Source organism: Hippoglossus stenolepis, chromosome 9 (assembly GCF_022539355.2).
Source record: "Hippoglossus stenolepis isolate QCI-W04-F060 chromosome 9, HSTE1.2, whole genome shotgun sequence".
Lineage (NCBI taxonomy): Eukaryota > Metazoa > Chordata > Actinopteri > Pleuronectiformes > Pleuronectidae > Hippoglossus > Hippoglossus stenolepis.
In genome coordinates, this window is record NC_061491.1 from 11,801,640 (window position 1) to 11,825,191 (window position 23,552).

The 23,552-nt window shown below is 40.1% G+C and overlaps 1 protein-coding gene across 5 annotated transcripts in view; it reads left to right on the top strand.

The window, feature by feature from the left end:
- Positions 1 to 12,703: 12,703 nt before the first annotated feature.
- The window catches only part of trpm3 (transient receptor potential cation channel, subfamily M, member 3), a 122,361-nt gene continuing 111,512 nt past the window's right edge, over positions 12,704 to 23,552 (top strand). For 3 of the 5 annotated variants that reach the window (XR_007032974.1, XM_035166598.2, XM_035166599.2), the window contains exon 1: positions 12,704 to 13,764. Coding sequence is in view for 4 of the 5 variants with exons in the window: in XM_035166598.2 (XP_035022489.1) it covers positions 13,675 to 13,764 (90 nt within the window). In the remaining variant the exon portion in view is untranslated. The remainder of the gene's footprint in view (positions 13,765 to 23,552) is intronic. The other 2 variants (XM_047341415.1, XM_035166600.2) reach the window with 1 other exon arrangement.

A 23,552-nucleotide genomic window follows, 5' to 3' on the forward strand; every position in this document is an offset into this window, starting at 1 on the left:
GAAAGATTTTGATCTATTCCTACTTTGGGCACTGGTCTGACATAGATTTTGGGGCTTCAGGTAGGCACCACACTGATGAGAGAGAGAGAGAAACACATTAGTGTTTTTCTTGTATTTAATAGGGAAATGAAATCGTATAAACCAGCATGATAGTTATTTAACCAAATGAAGATGGACAAGAAGTCCCACCGATACATGATAGAGTGGGCTGAGGATTTTTTCTAAATATTACCAAAGCAATTATAAAATGAACATGATCACACAAATACAATAAAAAACTGTAAATTTAACTAATGTTCAAATGCCAGTCTTCTGCCTCATCTCCAGTCAGTGCAAGCATTGTTTGAATCAGAAGTTATTCTGATAAATAAAGTCCAGCAGTGGGTTGGCATATCTCTCCACTGGTAAGAATAACTCCATCATAGTCCATGTAGCCTCTGGAGTGCATCAGTTTTCAATTTGGGGCCTATCATGTTTTTTCCTGAGGGGCATCATATGCAGACATTGCATTATCTTCCACTGTAAAGCCGTCAACACTTCCTGCCAAGCCCAGCAGCCTCACTCACCTGATATATGTAGTAAACTGAGTAGTAGACAAAGTATTGTGGTTTGGAAAGACTGAATTCCCAGAAATGTTTTAAAAAAACACAATTATTAGTCCAGACAAATTTGGATTTGCATCTTGGATTTAACCCAGTTGTGAAAAACTTGTTAATTTCTAGTTTTTTATTGTACATTTTCAATCAAGTTTGCAAAATTGGGCACTCCTGCTTTTGTAATGCCTCTGTTTGTTTGACCGTCCATCCATCCATCCTGTTCTTTTAAAAGCTATAACCTAGGAATGCCTGAAGTGTTTAGGGCTCAAGGATAAGTCAAAGTCAAGGAACCCATGAGCTAACAAAACAGGTTTTTGGCCTCAACCTATAATTTTTACACTCAGGATCAAGATGGCTGTGGTTTAAAAAGAACAGAATTCGCATTGTTGTATTTTTCTCAAATGTACTGCATATAAATCAGAGCAAGAGAAAGCTGGTAAAACACAATATGTTTTCCTTTTTACATCTCTGCTCCAAAAAGGCTAAAAGATTGGCACTTGGTTTTAAATTGAATTCTATTTATCCACACCAATTGTTTTATATCCCATCTTACTTTTTAATCTGGGTACAGACGAATAAGACACAATTTCTTTCTCAGCCTAATTTCTAATGAGAGATTGAAATGGAAAACTTAATATGAGGGCTTTAAGTGCTTCAGCCGCTTTAATGTAGGCACATTATACAAAAGAGATATTTGCTGTTGTCCAACAATCACTTGTATGAAATGAATTAACAAAATGTTAATCTAAAATGGTTGTTTCTTCCCCCTTATCTTGTTTTCTCTTCTCTCTAACGTTGAACTCTCAGTGCTTCGTTGGACAGAAACACCCAAAACTCTTCCCCAAATGCTCTTATTGAGAAACTTGCAGCGTAACATCAGACACTTAAGACCTCGCCCATTATTCTGTTCTCTTTGACTGACTCTAGAGTCTTGACAGTTTATTTAATAAAGAACTATTTAACTCAATATTTTACAGCTCTGTAGTTTAGTCTGATGGACTGAACTCCCAAAAACCTCAAACCATGAAGGCACATAAAAAGCACAATAAGTTTGTCTCATTGCTTTCTTTATTGTGAAAATAGCGTGAAAATCAAAACATAATATAATAACAGTCCTCAGAGCACTGGTGGTTCACGTTGGCTTTTAACTTCTCTTTTGACATCAAGTGAATATTACCCAAAAATTTCTTATTCTTAAATTGTGAGTTTTATTTCAATCTAAATGTATTGTTCCCAGATTATGTGACAAAATTACTAAAGAATGATTCACTTTCGAAGGACCGCTATTTGTCTTTATACATTATTCATTGCCAATTCGGTTCCTATAATTATGCCACGCTGCAGTGTGCTGTTTATGCGTCCTTCAGTTCCGGGGCAGTTTTTGAAGATGCTTTTCTCCAACAACTGAAGGCAAGGCAGGGCCCTACATCTTAACCTTATCCACGAACTGAAATTCATCCATACAATCTTAGAAATACCTACAACCAGCCTGTACATACTGTGCACTTTGCTGTAATTGCCTTGCCTCTTTTTTCACACATTTGTAATAGCTGTTTTGCTAGAACACACAAGTGTTCTTCCATTTTGTGTAAAATAAACTTTTAAATACAGGGCGTCACACCAGTGATGAAATAATGATGCTTATACTGACAATCTTTTGAACGCTGTATTCATTTATGGCCATTTATCGTTTGTTAATATCCATCAGCTTGAGACAGTTAGATATGATGTGTTGCTGTGGAGCAGAGTCACTAAGTTCAACCAAGGGGATTATACTGTATGTGCAGTTGTTTGTAAGAGTTTCGACACCTCTTTGCAAAATTACATAATTTGTTGATTTTCAAAGCGAAAAGAAGTGAAAACAACCCTGATGCAAAATAGACATAACAAATGTGACATTATTCAAGTGTTACTGCAGTGTGAGTTTTTATTTTATGTACTAGAAGTAGAGATAATACTGCATAGAGCGATTGTTAAAAATTTGGGCACCCTGCTTAGTCAGCACTAATCCCCCTTTAAGACATATCCCAGCGTACAAACACTTTTTGTAGCCGGCTTAAAGTCTCTCTGTTCTTGATTTAAGGATTTTAACCCACGCGTCCTCACAGGTCACTTCAAGTTCTTAGATATTTTAAGGCCTTCTTGCACAAAAAGCATGTTTAACATCTACCCACAGATCTTCAATGATGTTCGAGTCAGGGGGCTGCAAGAGCTGTTCCAAAAGCTTCTGTCATATTCTGTTTGAAGGAATTCATTGTGGATTATGAGGCATGCATAGGATCATCGCCCTGCAAAACATTTGCATTTAGAATTTAGACATTTTGAAAAATATATTTTTCTTTCTGTCTGTGCAGTGTTTCCTGTGCCACAGGCTGCCACACAACCACACAGCTGAATGTTTCCATCCTCATACTTTTCATTCTTCAAAGGGCGATAAAGATACCGACTGAAGGTCAATTTATACCTCTGCGTTGAATTAATGCCATAGGTTTAACATAACCACGTACCCTGTTGTAGCTCTAGTTTATGCCTCGGGATGCACACACCATCTCCTCTGTCATCCACCCTCTTTTCTGCGTTCCAGTAATTTCAGTAAAAGTAACTGTTCGACACTCATTAGCTCCAACGCAGACACGATCAGCTCAGTTTCAGTTGCCTTTTCTGGAAGTAGACACATAGTGGCATAGAAACCCCGCCGTGAACCAGCATTTTGTTATTGCAGAACACACAAGTATAAATGCTCACAGCAGGCTCTGCAGCGATCCTAAATATAAAACAGGCGGAATGTGCTGGAACTTTTGCATGTGTCACAGTTAACGTTCAACTTTTTTATCCTCATTTTTTAGGTCCATGAAATGAAAATGAAAGCAAGTAAAGACTAATTTTTATTTTTATTTGATGCGGGGGTTGCTTTTACTGCTTTTCACTGCTATAATCAACAAAATATATGATTTTAGATCTTTAGCATACAGCTGTGAATTTATTTGAATCTATTTTATACCACCTTGTGGAGACTTGCCAAATATAGTATTACCTGAAGTTATTTGTTTTCTAAATCAGCCTAAACCAGTGTGTTATAGATTGTTAAAGTAAATCTAAGGATGAATTTCATGTAGTTATGTCGAGTGTAAGATTTTGTATCTAAAACATCTATCTAATAGTGTTTGTACTTTTCTTCCTGCAATTATGAGATATTTGTTGTTTTTCTGCCTTCTCATATGGGGAATGTAAAATCCCACATAAATCATTTCTACTGCAGAGAAAATAAGACTCTTGTTGCTCCTTTGTTAGATGACATAACAGCCTGAACAAATGTGCTAAACGAAAATGTTAAATTTATCTAGGGTGAAGATCTTTTGATTTCCTCTTTTCTTTCATGACTCCAAACTTTCAGAATCAAATTTCCATTCGGTCCTCTCCCCTCGACCTCATTGCTCGTCTTGTTAATTTGTTTGTCTTCCTGTTGGTGTGTATTCACTCTTACCATTTACCCATCAGACGTAGCTATCTGTCACTACTGCTGTCCTCTGACCTGCCTCTTGTTTAACTTGTGTGTCTCTCAACAATCAAAACAAAGCAGAAGGTAGACAGACACTTCAGGTGTTGCAGTAAGAGGAAAGTAAGGGCTGCTGTATTAGATATTGGTGAAAGCTAAAGTTAAATGTTTTCACTCGGGCTGCCAAGTGCTTACACATATGAAAAAGTTTGACTTAGAATATATAGAATTAAAGAAATGTAAAGTTTTTTAAGGCATTTAAAGAATGTATTGTTGTAGTTGAGCCAATATGATGGTCAAAGGAATATTTTCCATTGTCAAGATCCTGGACAGTTTGATCCTCGAGATCAGGATGTGTTCTTGTGTAAAAATAGGATGGTGGATCTGTGTAGTAAACTGACGATTTGCAGATATGAAAGAGACTATGTGAAGCTGTGATAAAGGATGGCTTAAGTGACTGCCACATCGACAACCCCTGCAGGTTATTATTTTTAATTAGCACCAGCTTCTCAGTCCGTTACCTCTGGCGTAACTGATAACACCGCTGCTTGTCAACACTCGCTTTCACCTGCCGATAACATTTAGCCACCCTGCTAGAAGCCTAAATGTCAGAGCTGAAAACCATGGACCTGATTTCAGGGCCTCGATGGGACAACCTGTGGGACATTGATGTTATTACAACTTTGATTGTAAGCAAAACGGAGTGGCCGATAGTGAGTGATGAAGAGTTGCAACAAAAATAATGTGGTGAAAACGGCACATTCTACAAGCCTGTGTGTGTGTGTGTGTGTGTGTGTGTGTGTGTGTGTGTGTGTGTGTGTGTGTGTGTGTGTGTGTGTGTGTGTGTGTGTGTGTGTGTGTGTGTGTGTGTGTGTGTGTGTGTGTGTGTGTGTGTGTGTGTGTGCACTTATGTATGCATGTGGTTCCATCCCGCAGGCTAATAATCATTGCTTCTCTCCAGATGGAGGAGTGTACCCAACTCAGCAGAGGCCTTCCTGCTTCCTCAGGGCAAGGGAAGTAGGGGGTAGTTGTGTGTGCGTGCGTGCGTGCATTTGTGTGTGTTTGTGAGAGAGAGAATTTGTGTGTATGAGTGCATATGGAGGGAAGTATTGAACTGTCATTTACCTAGATTCCTCCAAGGGATGATGATCACATAGAGAAGAGGGAGAGGGAGCCAAATCAGATAAAGGCTTCTGGCACCATCAATCTACAACAGACAACTCTGTTAACACCTGCAGTCGCTCATTTGACTGAAAAAACGATTCATTAGGGGATGTATACCTGTGTGTGTCCGTTTGATGGACATATTCATCCATAACACTGTGTCGCACCATATAGATTATTCAGAAAGTTTTTACAGGCAAAGTTGCACAGCTTTTTCCTCTCTTTTCTGACCCATGATTCATTTCAGATTTTTAAATTTGGTATTTTTATTCACAATATTGTCAGGACTCCAAGTGAAATGTTGTGCTATATAATATAATGATGAAAAGCATCATATACCCCAATCTGCTAACTTTTTAATATCGTAAAAACAATGACATCCCACTGTCATAATGAAGTGGCACTATATCTGATACTATAGCTGCTTGAGGCCATGTCTATATGTCATGACTCTGAGCTTTGAGCTCTATTTAACTTAAGACACTTCTTGATTATAGACATTTTTCTTGTGTTTGGATTTTGTTTTAGTTTGTTTGTTTTACCCTGAGGTCTCAGTTTCCCTTTTTATTCTAAAATGATGCTCCTTGTGTGTCTCCAGCTTGTTTTCCCGCCCCTTGTGATGGTCTGGACCTGTTTGTTCAATCATCCCTGCCTCCCTTATCCGAAATCTTACACTCATCACTATATAGTATAGATATTTTTTATACCTTATATAGTGCAGTCATTGTTTCCCTCAATGCTTCATGAAAAGTAGTGCACAACCGATGGTCACTAACCGAGCGATATATACCATCATGCATTGTGCTCATAGCTGAGAGACGAGAAGAGCGAGGGCAGCAGGAACAGCCTGACCTGTTGCATGAATGTAAATAGAAGCAGAGCAGCACCTCACAGCACAAAGTCCGGTGAACAAGTTTATTTCTACATTTAAAGATGATCATTCAATATGTTTTTTACCTTAAAGTATTAATAGTGTCAAATAAACTTTTACATAATTTACTGTGGGATTTTCCCCTGGTCGACATTGTTTTTGTTGTCATAATCCTGCAACAATAGTAGTCACTATATAGTATACTATATATAGTGAAGTAGGGAATAGTGAGTGGGGGATTTGGGACACAACCTCTGTGATTCCCTTTGTCTTTGTCAGTTCATCTGACGAACACGTCTGGTTCCTTGTTTCACTTCAGTCGTGTGTTTCGTGTGCCATTTCTTGTTTCTCAGTGTTATGATTCTTCTGAACTTCGTTTTTTGGACCATGCTTTGCTTTAGTACCTTTTAGTACTTTTGTTTTCCTTGGTAGGGATATTGGCTGGTGAGACTTTTGGTTATTAACCTTCACCTGGCTCCTGCGTTTGGGTCCCTGCCTTCCACATTTGCGACACTACAGTCCTATAGGATGCAGAGATACCTGAAGAGATGCATGCTGTATTTTTTCGGACTTCTTCATGACATCACATATGATATCAAATTATGGCGAATTATTGTCCAATCAATATAAGCTTTAGATTGTCTCTCTTGCCCCATTATTAGCTTTCTTTTTAAACTTGACCTCGGACCGATCACCTCCAAAGGTTACACACACAGACAGGAGTGAGAACGATACCCTGCTTGTGTGGTTATAACATCACTCAGGGCAATAATATTCCACAAATCCAAACTCAGTGGGCTCCATTCTTTTACATCTTTTTCTGTACAAACACTCACAGAGAGGATTCACATGTTCAATGAGCGAGCAGCTCCTTGGGAACTCCTTTCTTTACTTGACTGACAGGTGGAAATTGGCTCCTTCCTCACTCCTGTCACAGTGCAGGTAGGCAATGTCACAAGGTCTACTTGTAGCAGAGATCCCCTCAGAGAAGAATTGGATTACGGAACACACACTCAGTCTTATTATGCATAAATGTGCTATTCACTCTTACATGCAGATGATGAAATGTACAGTTTCCGCCCAAGTACTTGTGGGTCATGATTGGATTATTCAGATGTTCCCTGATGTGCACACACATTTTTACATTTACATAACACTACATAAATCCACATCTAAAGGCACTAGATAAAAGTGGCTTCAGTTGGCACATTAATCATACTGTGAGTACAGTATATGTTCAGATTCACTCTGATAAATAACCCTCCTTTTCTAACATCACATGAACATGAGTGACAAAACATGTTTTATGTTATTTATTGTTTTTGCTTTCACCATCTGACACACGTTCTCATTGCTGAAGCACTTAAGTAATTAACAGCAAACTGCCTCCTCAGCCAAGTTAAGCTCCCATTGAAAGAAATGAATCACTGCGAGGGAATTAAATCTCATCTTGTCTGTTCTTGTTCTTCGCCAGTGTTTAATTCTTTTCAACGTTGTGATAATTAGTTTAGCCAAGAAGAGTGAAAGGATATAACGAACCAAGACACTCATGCAAGGCATGTTGAACTGATGCTCCCTAGTGGCTGAAACATGTATGTCTTTTATGGCAGAAAGATAATGCAGACATGTCATATACCCTGATGCATTTAGTAATAAAAAGGCAGTCACTTTGGTTTTGTGTTGGTAAAATAACATGTGGTTTGATAATTCAGATTTGTTATTATAGGATTGAGGCTGGAGTCATGATTGAATGCTGACGCTGAGGTGGATATTGTGCATTAGAAGGTTGCCATCTAGAGTCAGGACGCAGGCAGTGCAGAGAGATGAAGCTGTGTTTGCAGAACCATTTCATGGGGTGAGAAGGAGAAGTGTAAACTTAAAGGGTTAGGGGGCACACTGTCACGCCTTCCGTTGCCACCACACCTCACACGCACACCATCTCCACAGTGACTAGCTGTATGGTTGACAGACAGCTCTCCCAGAGGTCTTGCAGGTCCTCAGGGACCTGCTGGTCAGTGAGGTGGATATTCTTAACGTCAGTCCTTGACTGCCAGGGCAAAACACCCACTAACTGTGAGGTGGTTACTCAAGAGACTCATTAGGGAATCTACTAATACTAATACTAATAGTATATTAGAATACCTTGCCAACACAATGGAGTTTGAGAGCATTCTGGCAATACATCTTCCTTATTTTCATATTGTGCTGCATTACAGCACCTAATATTATTAAACATGTAATAAGGGAGAAAAACACACACTGACAGCTTGTCCTGCTTTGTAAAAAGAGCAGCTTTAACAATATGAGAGCTTAATTTTCCCTTAAGGTTCTTTTCTATAAAAGCTCAAATTGTAAGGCCAACTGTTCCCTTTGTACTCAACATCCATATTACAAGCTTATCTTTTAGTTGCACTGATTTAATGTCTGTGCCAAGCAAGAGCGTGTGTTGCACAGGTACACTCTGATATTAATGTAGCTGAATACACTGTGACATTAATCTGAACCATTTAAAAACAATGACAGCGCACAGTGCATCTAACCAGAGACATCATGGGTTGTCATCAACACCTCTGAACCCTCAGTGTTTTTATGTGTACACCAGAGGATGAGATCAAATCGAATCACTCCTCCACCAGCCCAAACATGCCCAGTCTGTCACAAAGAGAGTTGATAATTTGTGTTTTTCATCTCTTTTGTTTTGACAAGCTTTTGGGTCTTTGATTATGGTGTATCAGCAATTCACTGGAGACGGTCTGAGGGACTAGAAATATAAAGAATAGGCACACTACATTCAGAACACCAACAAAGACAAAATGAAACACAGTCACTGGCTTATTTTTAATCAAGAATGCAAGTGTGTATCTGATATACTGATAGGGTTTTCTATTATAGATACAGTATACCACATATTATACAGCTGTCTTTGGATGGTTGTAGGGTGTGAGCTTATAGCATTCACTAAAGGCAATTCTCCTGGTGCCCTAAGACAGGGAGAATGATCAATATGACAATATCTCACTGATCATCTCAGGCTTTTGTAGAAATAGAAGAAAAGTGTTTCACATATGTGTAGTGTTTTAATAATACTTGTTATAAAGATCAACGCAAGCCTTTGTTATCAAGGTCCTGAAACGGGGTACGGCATAAAACTCAAATTAAAAACAATTAAGCTCTAAATAAAGGGCATTTGATGAAGAGTCTGATTAGATATACAGTAGATGCAATACACTGATATCATGTTGTAATGTGTAAATATACATATACACTAGAATTTGTTTGTACTGCACATCTGCCATTGAAGTCTGTGTAAAGCAGTAATAAGTATGTGTTCTGATTTTGTCATACCATATTAAAATGTGGTATTAAGCACCCTGCCCAGTTTGAATAGTAAAAAAATCATCAAGTATGTAAAATCAAACAAAAATGGGATTAAATATACATTTTTAAAAAAGTGCTTGGGTTGTGGCCACACCAGGGTTTGTTTGACAGCTTCCACACCAGTCCGAAGGAACCGTTATAAATAGGGATATGGAGAACAGAGTTCATAGGTTTAAAATCACAACATGCACTCACAACAGCCCAATACAGGAAGGTTCAGTAACTCTGAGAATATGCGCTGAAACAAAATGAAAGCAGCAGTATTAATGGGTGGCAGGTGGCAAATAAAAGTGTTTTTATATCTTCCTGGGAAGGTGAAGTGAGCCTCAATCCATGGTTTTCATGATACACAAATATAAAATATGTACACAAGGGGACTTACTGGTGGTACTAGTTGTCTCTGGTGGAAGTACTTAAAACTACCTGGTGTAAAATGGTCACTGCAGAGGCAGATGTTGTTGGTGATCCTCAGCTCTTAAAATCAATCCACTTCTTTTTCATCTCATCATTCTTACGCAATTTAAATAAGGAGAGAGGTTTTGCTTGTAGCCAGCTCACAAACTGTAGTAGGTGCAGTAACTTGTAATTGAGCCAGAAAACCACAGATGCCAATGTACTGTAGTTTATTTAATGTTTATGTGATGTTAAGTAAGTCTCCAGTTTGTCATTGAGCCCAATCCTGGATATAAATTTGAGTTTAACGATCAAACTCTTCAATTCAGTACTACAGCATTCACAGTCTTAAAGGGGACATAGCGTGCCCATTTTACCACAAGTTGATATGGTTCCTTGGGGTCTTAATGAAATGTCTGTAACATACTTTGGTCAAAATACCACAAGGATCATATAAAACAGCACCCTTTTTACCCTGTATAAAACAGCCCTCCACAGAGCGACCTGTTTTGACTGCCTGTTCCTTTAAATGCTAATGAGCCAGCTCCCCCCTCCCCCATGATTTTAAACGATATAAATTACATATTTTATGTGATATAAATTATCAAATATGCATCCCATACTTTGTATTCCCAATCACATAATTAAATGTCCCCCTCTGCCCATCCACTACAAGCACACAAGCAGACAGACAGAGAGAGAAAGACAGGTGGGGGGCTATGAAGACCATCATTTACCCCAGAACCCCGACATTCAACGGGTACAACAACAAGCGGAGAAAGCAGAATCGCGGGCTGACCTTATATATACAGTCTATGGGGCTGACCAGCGCGGAGAAATGCTCGTCCCGTGTGAACAGCCAGGCGGCTGCGCGCTGGAGAACGGCGCTGCGCTGCCTCGCAGCGGCACTTCCGCGTCGGTGTACCCGGCGTAACTACTGTAACCGGCGGAACTACTGTAACCGGCGGAACTAACTACTGTAACCCGGCGGAACTACTGTAACCCGGCGTACAGTAGAGCTGAACACTGCGGAAGTCTTCCACACAGCTGGCAGTGTGGAAGACCGCTGGAGCAGCGCAGCGCCGTTCTCAGCGCGCAGCCGCCTGGCTGTTCACACGGGACGAGCATTTCTCCGCGCTGGTCAGCCCCATAGACTGTATATATAAGGTCAGCCCGCGATTCTGCTTTCTCCGCTTGTTGTTGTACCCGTTGAATGTCGGGGTTCGGGGGTTACAGTAGCGCTGAACACTGCGGAAGTCCTCCACACTGTTGGCTGTGTGGCGCTGACACAAATTCCAGCTCACGCACGGGAGAGCGAGCGGTCGCTCCCGAGCAGCTGCTGCAGCCTCCCAGTCCCAACGATCCAGACAAATGCCACATGTGAGTGAATCGCGGGCTGACCAGCGGAGAAATGCTCGTCCCGTGTGAACAGCCCGGCTGCGTGCTTGGGAACGGCGCTGCGCTGCCTCGCAGCCTCCGGTGTAAACCCGGAAGTAACGAGTGTGGGGGGACGGGACGGGGGGTGGGCCAAGACCATGTAGGGAGACTTCCAGTGTATTGTTACGACACAATACCCAGGAAGCGCAATCGAGTCGCTCAAGCATGACGTTTCTGACTTAGAGGAACTATAACAAAGCGCGAGTGTTTTTCCCCAGGATTTTGGGTTGGTAGACATGCCAGATACCCACATTAACCTGTAGAAGCACTAACAAAGTGGAATTTGCATGCTATGTCCCCTTTAACACATTTTCAGCAATTATTGTGTGTTTTTATGTTTAGAATAAAAAAACTCATTTATAGATAATAAATAATATCGGTAATGATGATTAAATTAATGAATGTCTAATGCTTTTAAAATATTGATTGCATTTGCTTAGTGAACACACGTTATTTGATCAGCCAGGAGTGATTCAAATGCTTATTTTCCTAGTCTGTAAGTCAAACACTTTAGTCATAATTATTTACACTTGTAATGCATTCAGTCCAAAAGTGCTATTTTTGGTCTTAAAGGATCAGTGTGTAGAATTAAGTGACATCTAGTGGTGAAGTTGCATGTTGCAGCTGAATACCCCTCACTTCACCCTCCCCTTCCAAACATGAAAGGGAACCTGTGGTAGACTTCAGTTGTCATAAAACTCAAAAGATGTTTAGTTTGTCCGGTCTGGGCTACTGTAAAAAACATGGCGGCCTCCATAGAGAGGACCCCCTCCGATGTGAATATAAAGTATTTAAATATAAAGGGCCCCCAAGAAAACAATAATTCATAATATTTAGATGTAACACTATAGTGAAAACCTTACTAGGATTATTTATATTCAATTTCTGCCATTAGATCCCTTTCACCTAAATCTTACACACGGAACTTTTAAAGGTTAAACAAAAATAATAGAGGGATGTGAAAGTCTATTGTGTTTTCTATTATCTGAATATTTGCATCATACCATTTTGCCAACACACGAAACTGAGTGGCATCAAAGGTTGTTAAAGTGCATTCAGAACACCAACAAAGACAAAATGAAACACAGTCACTGGCTTATTTTTAATCAAGAATGCAAGTGTGTATCTGATATACTGATAGGCAATATGAAAGTGACATCAGCCGTGCTGTTTTTAGTGGCTTTTTTTCTTCTGCTTCTTAATGTGCAATTCAGTAAGTAGGTCGTACTCCTCTTCACCGCCACGGCACCGAGTTGTTTAATGTGCTTACATCTTCAAGCTCCATCTGAATCCACTCTATAAGACAGAGCTTTGACTGAGCTTCACACATTTCCCTTTCGACCACCACACAGTGCCTCATCACATCTCCTTCGCTCCCCTCTTCATATTCTCTCTCTCTCTCTCTCTCTCTCTCTCTCTCTCTCTCTCTCTCTCTCTCTCTCTCCATCTCTCCTGTTTTTTTCCCATGCGCAAAATCAACCTTTTTTCTTGCATCCTTTCCCCATAGTTTCAATTTCAGCTTGTTCATCAATTGTATTGGATTGTATTTTGTCTCCCCTCTCTCTCCCTCTATCTATCTCCCCCTCTCTCTCTCTTTTTCTCTCTCTCCTCTCTCTCCATCTCTCCCCCTTCCATTCTCTGTCTTTCCCTTTTTCTCATCTTGGAGACAGTAGTGTGCATGCAGCCTCAAATCTAAGCTGCTGCCTGTCAGGCTGCTCCGTTTATGCGCTCTGCGCTGCTCTCGTTTCCTCTTCTCTGCCCTCTGCGCTATACTGCACTGCACTGCACTGCTCTGCTCATCTCTCTTCTCCTTTCCATTCCTCTTCTCACATCTCAATCTCTTTCTATCTTCTACCTTTTTCTCTTCCTGAATCCTTTTCACATTACAAGCTCTTTTATCCACTGTGCATTGCCGTGCTCTGCTCTGTTGTTTGGGAAAATATTGTTCACTCTGGGTTTTTTCGCGCCACCGCTCTACACGCTCCAGCTACTGGTGGAGGAGGAATCAGATGCTCCTGGGGCTCCAGGTTTGGCTTGCTTCGAACCTTTTGGATCTGTGTGGACGGAGTGGAGAGGAGGACAGGGAGGAAGGGTGGAGGGGCAGTCAGCTGCCCAGGTGAGCGCTTCATCTGCCCAGGGAGGTAAAGGCTGGCAGTGGTGGTGGCGGCAGTAGCGGCTGTTTTTTGTCCATCGAGGGTCATGCCCTGGGAATTGCGTGCTTTTCAGCAGTTGGAGTTGGAGACCCTCTCCTATTTTTGCCCCCCTAGTGGGGCAGCATTGATCCTGGTGCCGCGAAAAGCTGCCGGGCACCAGTGGCTGCTCCGAGAAGAGTGGGCACCATGAACCAACTGGACGCGCCACGGCCAATCAACTGGACCATCAGAAAACTGTGCCATGCAGCCTTCCTGCCATCTGTTCGCCTGCTAAAGGTAAAAAACTTGAAAGAAGAGAGTGAGGATGAACTAGAAAATAAATGCCCAGGGAGATGTATCATAAAATATGTCAGGCAGCCACTCTGCTATCCTGCTGCTTTCCAAAGGAAGATAAATGGTGTGTGAGGATACCAAATGAATGCTGGAGAAGCTGCTCTGCCACATCTCTTGCTTCATTCAATGCATTTAGTACATATCCCAGTGGATGTAAGGCACACATGAAGAAGAAATAGAGGATTTGGTTGAAAATGAAGAGAATTGTGGCAAAACTCACTGAGATTGGAGCATAAAGGTTTGGAAGTGTAAGGATGTGCAAAGAAGAGTGGAGGATAAAAATGGAGACGGGGTAAAGTGTGAGCATGCTAGAGAGATGCACAGAGTGAGTGAGCTTAAAAGAGAATAATGAAAAGGTGTATAAATGAATAGGGGCTACAAAAATTTAGGAGGTGAGAGAACAGACAAGAAAGAGGCTGAGAGTGGATTAGAAGGATCCAGTGTTGAAAGAGAAAGGTTTACACAAAGGGTGAAGGTGACGGCCTGAAATGTAGAAAGTTAAAGAGAGTAAGTACAATAAATGTGCGAGGGCAAGAGGGAAGGCAAATGATGAACGAAAGAGGCAGAATATAAGGGAAGCGAGGATTTGTAGGCATAGCTGAGGAGAAATGGGAAATTGGAAATGACGGACAGAACTGAGGAGATTAAGGAAGAAGGGGATGTGCTACACCAAATCCCAGTAGACAGGTGTTCAAATGAATTCAACAATGCACCTGAAAGTAGAGCCTCGTGGGACTGGTGTTTTTTGTAAGAGTTAGCCAGGTTGGGCTGGCAGACCACACCACCTCGTCTCATCATCTGAGCAGCTGGTGGAACATGGTGTGCGAGATTGGGTGTACATATTCACCCGTGTGTCAGAACATGTGCGAGTGCATCTGTGCATGTGTCTCATTGCCTCTGTAAATCCAGAAAGCCTTTATATGGCTTGTTTACACACATTTTGTTACCTAAAACCTCATCTGTATTCATTCATGTGCTTTTATAAGCCGGTTACAAACACTCTGCAAGGAGGGCTATTGTTGGAGGTCTTGAATGCCTCTCCTTTGATCTGGCTGTATCAAAGTGTCTCGCAGAACAGTGGCGCTGTGATGTTGAACCTCACAACCACAGTGCCTGGGCTCACATGTCAGGCATTTGCATTTGTATAGCCTGGTTAAATGAATATCATTTTAATCGGTGATTAAATGTGCGTAGGATCCATGTGTGCACGCAGTGGGTGTCTGTCTCAGGATACACATGGTGTACTTGCTCACATGTGCTTGAGGATGTCATTTTGTCAGTGTCTTGATGCATTTGTGTGTTTATGGCATTCAAAGTGCTGCAAAGTGCAGTTAACATAAACAAATGTATTCCATTTATAAACAGCAGCAAGAAGCTCCAAAAGTGGCCCAATATTTCTAAATTATAGGTGATTTTATTAAGTATAAGCTTTTTCAAATTACCTCAAATGTTTAAGTGAATTTACACACATTAGATTCATTTCAATGTTTTTTAAGCTGGATCCTTGAGTGTCAGGACTTGAAAGGATTAAATACATCAAGTCAGACTTATCACCTGCGTAGGCTCATAATTACACCAAAATTGAGTTTCACTAGAATTTAAGCCCCCAGCTGTGACACTGAAATATCCCTATCAAATAATTCCTCTATAGCAGTTTTTTAGATATGAACTTTATATATATAAAGTACGCAACAGATTGTCTGGATCAGAACACAACAACAGGAAAATGTCCAGAATAGGTGAGATGGCACCTGGGTAGAGCATCCAGGTGGCAGGACACAATGTGTACATTCCGTTGTAGAAATCACATCGACACTGGCATCCCCCCCAGAAAAGGAAAATGTCCCGAGTTCGGTGCATGTCTGGAAACATATTATATGTTCAAGATACTTGTTCAAATTATGTTAAAATAAGTTGTAAATATGATTTTTATTCATGTGGATCGTTGCTTCAAAGTGACTCCATTTAACTGTTGCTGCTTTTGAATAGCTGATTTCTCATTTCGAGGTTAAGGTCTTACAGTTTTGGTATTGGCAGCTGAACCTGTAGTCTTGCTTATGATATCACTATGGATGAAGGAACAGAGGATTATGGAAACTGCGTTCACTGTATATCAATCACCTCAGGGAGATATCAGGCTGTCAGTGTGAAATTAACCTAAGAGGCCTGTCATTATTGTTGGACATTTCTGCACGACAAGCACTTTCCTCCCATGTCCCTCTAACTTATCACCTGCCTGCTGCTGCCAGCAGCATTCTCGCTGTGTGCTTGTGTGTGCATATGAGTGTGACTACAATTTATAGGCTGACAGAGATGTTTGCCGTCTTCCTTCGGCAGGAAAATATGTCCAGCAGATTGCAAGTGCATACTTGTGCGTAGGTGTGTGCTTGTGCACGACCGTTTTTACGAGTATGTGCATTTATGATGCAGTGCTACAAGTGCAGCTGACGTTGCAGCAAACATGTAGACTGCAGGCGTGGGTGTGTGAGCATATGATTTGAACCCTGTGGTCAGAGCGGGAAAAAACGCTAGAAAAAGTGCCTGAATGGTTAGTATAAAATTGAGATTGTAAATAAGGATAAACAAGCAGGAAATGTAAATGTCTACCTCATGTTATCACAACTACTATGTCTGTCTCTTCAAAGCTAACCAGTAAAGCAATCTAATCTCATGTTTCAACGCAAACACGCACAAACAAACTAACCTGCCTCAATGCTTCGATGCAGTTAATAAAAAAGCTATTACCAGTTTCACTATCTTCATTACTCTTAAGTAATGACCCTTATGGAACGTATGGATGCGTGTGCTTGAGACTGACCTGCAGCACGCTCACTTATTGATCAGCTTAAGATATCATTTTCACAGTGGCAAGGCCTTGCAGCACCTGATGTGGAAATGGTGTACTATCCATTAAAGGAGTGTTTGTTTGTGTGTGTGTGTGTGTGTGTGGCAAATGATCTTGCTGTAGTTTATTCATTTATTTATGTTTTGTTCTTTGGTCTGTGTGTCTTTTATGTCAGCTCAGTGAAATGTGATTAACCTGCAAAAGATTTGATATACATATGAAGCAACTACATATACGCAATACAAATAGATTCCCCCCTATTGTGTTGCAGTGTGATTCAACACGATTCAACGTGATACCCTGCAAAGCACCAGAATATATCGTGCAATTCTCTGTGGTACAGTTTGATTTTATTTCTGTGGTTCCTCTTGCCCACAGCAAATCATAAAAATGAACTAAAAAAGTTCACATTTGTTTCTCTAGCAGAGCGACTTGCTAAGCATCTCAGTTACGCTCTTTCTTTTTCACTTCTAAAAATACTTACAATTCTTTTCACAAGTTCTTTGTAGTGCAAACAAAAAAAGTCTGACAAAACACTTTCTTTTCTGTTCTCTGTCTCCAGTTACACTTTTGAAACACCTCACACATTTAAGAATTAAACATTTCAAGGTCGGAGGAGTAATAGTGAAATGTGCTCTGCCTCCTGACCGCAGAGGGATGTGCTTCACACTTTCAGTAGGTAGGCACACTCAGCAGAAAGTGGTGCTGTTTCCAAACTTTATAGCGTCACAGCATATTTGGCTTATTGCATGCAACTTGTCAAATTGCTCATCTCCCTTGAAAAATCCCAACTGTCAGCCAACTTGTGATTTGTTGCAATTCTGTGGAACGTGTAGCTCTTCCTCCTCCATGATAATCTCACCCAGACCAGCCCAACTTGACGAGAAATGGCTACTGACAGCAGTGGGGGCGCTTGAGAACCAGTTTAGAGGAGGGATCTAAAAATAAAAGTATTGGTCTCACGTCTTTTCTGATAAAAAGATGTTACAAAAGAATGCAACCCGAGTTCATCCCAAAGTGTATCCTTTGCGCACTTTTTTTAACCCAGGCAATAACCTTGTTTATGCTGGTGCACCAATGCCAATCAGTGAATCTTACACTCCTGAGTTCTGTGAAGGGTTCATGTCAAATTATCTAGAAAATACATTTGTGTTGGTTAAAGATTTTCCCAAGAAATACTTGTGTTTTTCTGTAAGAGCGGTCACACTTCAGTTTTATTGATGGTCCCAAGCTGACAATGAATCAAGTTTGTACCGACATGAGTTTTCAACAAGTAATTAAATTCATTACAACAACTTCCTATTGACCTTTAAAAGGCCAAGCAATTGGTGCTGCTTGACAGAAGAATAATGCCCCGATTAGACCAGAGGGGGTTTCCTGAAGTAGGACAAGTAAGAAAAATGAGAGGATGCACACCTGGAGTTTCACTCTGGTCCATGTTCTCTCAGAACCAGAGTTTTGCAGTTTTTAGGTTGTCATTTTTAAATCTTGTGCCCTGTCTATTCAAACCATTATTAGGTTCTCTTTGCTTTAAATGTTTAACAATGCTTGTTTCTCCCGGAACAATTAGAGTATTTTGTGTTGACTCAGTGGAATCATGTGCGTAACACGAAGCAACATCGTACAGAATCAAAAATCTGTTGTCTTTCATTGTCTCTCGGCAACTTTAATACTCTGTTTGTTTCAGTCATGTACATTTGTCTCGTCTTTTTCTTTTTTAGGCAACAGCCTGTCTCACACTGCACATTATGTGTGTTCTTTATCTCCTACTTTTGATCATCATACCACAATAAGTTGTCTCAACTGCCTCTTCTATTTCCGTTTCAAGACATTTTTTTATCACATCTCTTCACCCTGTGAGAAAATCAGACAGTTACGACCTCTGCAGCGCTGTGCGGTAGTTCTGCAAAGAAAAAGCAGCAGTGAATACAGTAATAATCCTTTCTTTGATTCTCTTAATGAAGTTGTGCATTTTCTGCCTCTCTTGTCTCTACCAGCCATCTTTTCTCTGTCCCATCTGTCTGCCTGTCTTTCTCTCTTTCCCTCTATTATATCTCCTCTCTTGTAGTTTCTCTCTCTTCCTTTATTTCATTGGCTCCTGTTATCATAAAGCATAGATAACACTCCATCTTATGCAAAATACATGTTGCTGCTAAAAAATAAATGTCTCTAATGCTAAAAATAAACTTGATACATACTAAGATATATGCAGCTGCAGTGCTTTATATCCTCTAGTTTAGCTGTGACAATGAATGTGTTAATCTTATATACTTATATTTATTTAAAAATATATATTTTTTAAACAGAACATTATGACCAATGAGCAAAGTACATGCCATCACCCATAGGGGGCACCACCCATTTTTGTATCTATAATAGATCCAGTAAGATAGACAGTAGATGTCAGTAAAAAGATAAAACTAACCTAAAACCTACAGCTGTATCTGATCACTGTTAGAGTTTTTGAAATGATACAGATGTTGCATCAGCACAGCAGCCAACAGTACAACACTTCACTCTTTGTTTTATCTGACTGAAGAGTGCAATACATTCCTCTGTTGTAATACCTGGGCCTGTTCAGTTTGATATTAACACCATAAAACATCCCTTTAGTGTGTTGAACTTTTAATTAGCTGTATTGTGAATGTTGGAGCTACTGAAGAGACAGATTTTATTTCCGGCTGAGTTGAGTCTTTGCATTAGACTCATTGTGTTCAACAAATGTTGTGCTTCATTTACATAGTCTGATACATAATCAAGATTGGGGCAGGAGGGGTGGTTCCGCTTATCAAACTAAACCCCTGGTTATCTGATGGAGTTTTCCCTGTTGCATGATAAAGACACTCGTACACATTTATCTCTGTTATTATCGCTAACCTCCACCAAGGAGGTGATGTTTTCACCATTTTTTGGGGTTTGTTTGTTAGCAGGACTACACAAAAATGTCAGAACACATTTCCATGAAAATACGGCTCATGGGCCAAATTAACTTTCATTGCGAGATAGGGCATTTTTTTTTTACATTTTCACAGATTTCCCAGAGAATAATGGATGGATCTTGATGAATATACAACAGGCACATTCAGACTGATATCTATGAGTACGTGTTTTTTGTTATTGAGTGGATTTAATTGGGAAAGTGCACACAATGTAAATCCCCTCCAAAAATGACGGACGATGCTCTCATTCTTTAGCATAGCTTAAATCTATCTGTAGTTCCTGTACAGGTACACAATAAGGTACACAATTAAACACATGATTCACCATTACAACACACAACAGGGTCACAAATAAGATAATGAATTACAAACACGTCCTTTGTCTTCTTTGGTGTTTGGTGAACAGGCGTAAAACTCATTGGACTCATACCCTTCTGGTTTTTGTTTCAATTAAGTCGTAATGACAGCATTCATGCGATTTCACTTTAAACATTATCTCATTAATGAGCCAAAATATGAACATAAGCTGCGAATTAGCACCTCATTCCTTTATTTGGCCACACAAAAGACTTTTTATTTCCTGTTTGGCATGATTACACACCACATCATGGGAAGTGAGACAAGCTGTTTGCAAATTTGTCTTTTACAGGAAACCAGCTTGAGGAAACAATGTGTCGTCATGCTCTCTGTAGTATTCGTCTCTAAATGCATTTGTCCTGAATTAATGCAACAGGCAGCACAGAGGGATTCTACCTACCAGTCAGCTGCTGAATCATTTATGAGAATCAATGCTGAAAGGACCTGCAGTTTCTGGATAAATGTATAATTTGATAAAGCTACTTCCAGCTTTCACTGTGGAAATTTCTCGCATTCACGCAAACATCAGTAAAACACACACACAGGTCAAAATGTTGTGTCCATCCACTAAAGGAAGGTCAATCCCGTTCCACCATCCTCCCACCGTGAGTCAGAGCTGCAGCGTCTGTGATCGTATCAGTAGAGTTATGAACTCTGAACACTGACCTTTGACCAGTGTACTGTCAGGGGGAATTTCATACTGGTGGTGATGGTCTGTTTAATAATGTATACGCACAGTATGTCATGAATCCTCCTGCTTCATAAATACTTCACACTATACCGGTATAGAAAGTGTGACACTAGTGTTGGGTGAATTGTGCATTTATGTCTGTGTGTTTTTCATTTATGTGTGTTGCCTGGTTTATGTGTGTGCAAAGGTTTGTACACATAGTTTGTAGGTTTCTGACTGAACACAACCTTATACTCCTGCATTTTTCTTTGTACCAACGTTTAATTTGTGTGCAGTATTGCAGCACCTGAGCTCTGAAGTATTTCACCATCACCATTACAGAGGGTGTTGATGACGTGTACTGACTTCAGTTCAGTCCGAAACCATGAATAAATAATAATAATAATAAAACAGTAAGAGAACTGATTTCGAATTTTTTTTAAACTAGACTATTCCTCGGGTAGGTTTGGGTATCTACTGGGCTTTTTCCGATACTCATGCGGAATCTATATTTTTAAAAAGATTTTGGTGCCTAAACGATGCCAGAAAGAATCGACAATAAGAGCAGCTTTTTTATTGCTGAGGCAAATTGGAAGTTAAAAAAAACCAGTTTAAAGTATGTTAATTTAAATATACAAATATAGTTTAGTCTCAACAAATTTAAGTAACAAAATCACATTACAAATAACAGTTTTTGAACGTAGTAAAGCAAAATACCAGAGACGCCCACACTGCCGGCTGATGTGTTTGGCATGGGGTCACACAAGCAGTCAAACACGGAGCATCCCTCTGGTCTCAAATGTGTCTCTGCACCGTCAGGTGCTTCATTAAGTTTGTCGTGTTCTTGCCTTTTAAATGGAATCATTTTCAAACATTTGCTGCGCGTCCCGGTGTCGTAATCTTTTCACGTGAAATACAGCACTTTTGACCATTTAGCTTCAGGGATTTTGTTGTTGTGTAGACTCAGGTTGGAGGTAGCTACTACCTAACTGTAGGCTAACTTCACATGCTGCCAGATTGATTGATTGACACCAAAATTTGGTCCCCAACCCTATTCTCAAGTTCAAATTTTTTGTCAAATGAAAGTTATAAAGTTATATTTAATGTATAGACATAACAAGCTTAGTAAATCACTGAAGTAGTTGGGTGGTGCCGTTTGTGTGGGCTTTCTTTTTCACAATGGTTGTTAGACTGTGTGCGTATGTGTGTGTCACAGGTTGGGCTGGTTGCGTGTTTAATACATGATGAATTATTCATATATTCATGGTTCATTGGGAGGTAATTGACAGCTAATCCATAGGTCACAATAAATCAATAAATCCACTGATCAATACATTTCCATTTAATAATCTTCACATGTGATTGTCAGGGCTGCTAAGATAATGAAAAGACACAGTGAGGTGTGAGAGGGCGGTGGGAGAAGTATTGAAATTGCATCCTTGTCTCAGGAGACTAAAATCAGAGGCTTTCTAATGAGATCTGTAGCCATATTGTTACTCAGGCTTGCACAATCAATCAAGCTGTTGTTGGTGTTGAAGCCGGCTAACAGATGCTATTTTGACAGTGTGGTGAAATGCAGTCTGAAAATCAGCACCATGGACAGTGACGGCAGAGCATTTCTCACTCACAGCTCTGACACTGAAGTCAGAGAAATCGCAAGTCGAAAACAGAATCAATATAAGTTTTAGTTTTCATTTACTACACTCAGTTTTATTCACTAGGGCTGCACCCATTGATTATTTCCATTATTTTCATAGATATAAGAAAGCCCAAACACCAAAGCTGAGGATCAGAGTCAGGCTACGAGACTTGTGACGGGGCTGATAGCATGTAGATGACCCCAAACATAGAGGGTCTCCAAGGGATCTGGAGTGCGGACAATTTGAGATACTGGAGTGCTATCCATGAAAGTGGGGGATACTTTGCTCTTTTAGATAATGGTACAAATGGAAGACTGCTATTTCAGGTTTCAAAAGCCTTAAGAAATTGATAGCTTTTAACATGAAAGTTCATTCTTGACCTAAGAAATTGGTGCGGTAACAATGTATAATAGTGAATATTTGATATTGTGGCACTTCACATGGTGTTTTACTATTAGCTCTTGTAAAGACTGTGCTGAGTGTAGATCCTGAACATTTCAAATAATATTTGTTGGCTTTGCTCAGATTTGACTACGGTCTTTGTCTGTATCAAGAGTTTGTGTTTGTTTCAGCATCTGTCACATGAAATCATGTCCTGAAATTTGCCCCAATTAGAATCTACAGTGACCGAGTTTCACCTGTTTAAACCTCAGACCAACTCATGGGACCTGTAGGCACTGTCTGGGCATGTAGTGGTCCGTGAATAATTGATGTGGCCTTGGTTGTTGTGGTGTCTTTGTGTGTGTTTGTATAAAAGGCTGAGTCATATAACTTATCCAGATTGCAGCTTATGATTACAGTATATAAGCCTGCATCTTTTGTAGACAACCAACATGCCTGGTTGCTAAGATCGAGGAACCATTTATCATGCACAGTTGCAGCCTGAGAAGATTAAATATATTTGTATTCTTTCTTTGCATATTGCTGATTTAATATTTTTCCTCAGCACTGACGGAGATCAAACCTTTGGAGTGGTATCTGTTGCATAAGCGGTTATAGGATTTCGGCCTTTATCTTTTTATGGCATCAGATAAAAACAAATATGTTTTTTTATATAAGTTTTTATTACTTCATTTTAGAGTTTGCTGAGTTGGTTTATTCTGCCTCACAGATTTTTGGAGCACACATTCATCATTTTTATTGCATTTTAACTGTGCAATGAAAAAAAAGTTTATTTGCCCACAGATGGAGAGTGAACATTGTGGTCGGTTGCTAATCTCCATGAAAGTAAAGCATCTCTAGCACCTTGTCTTTTGTGTTGGAGGACCGGTAGTGCCTAA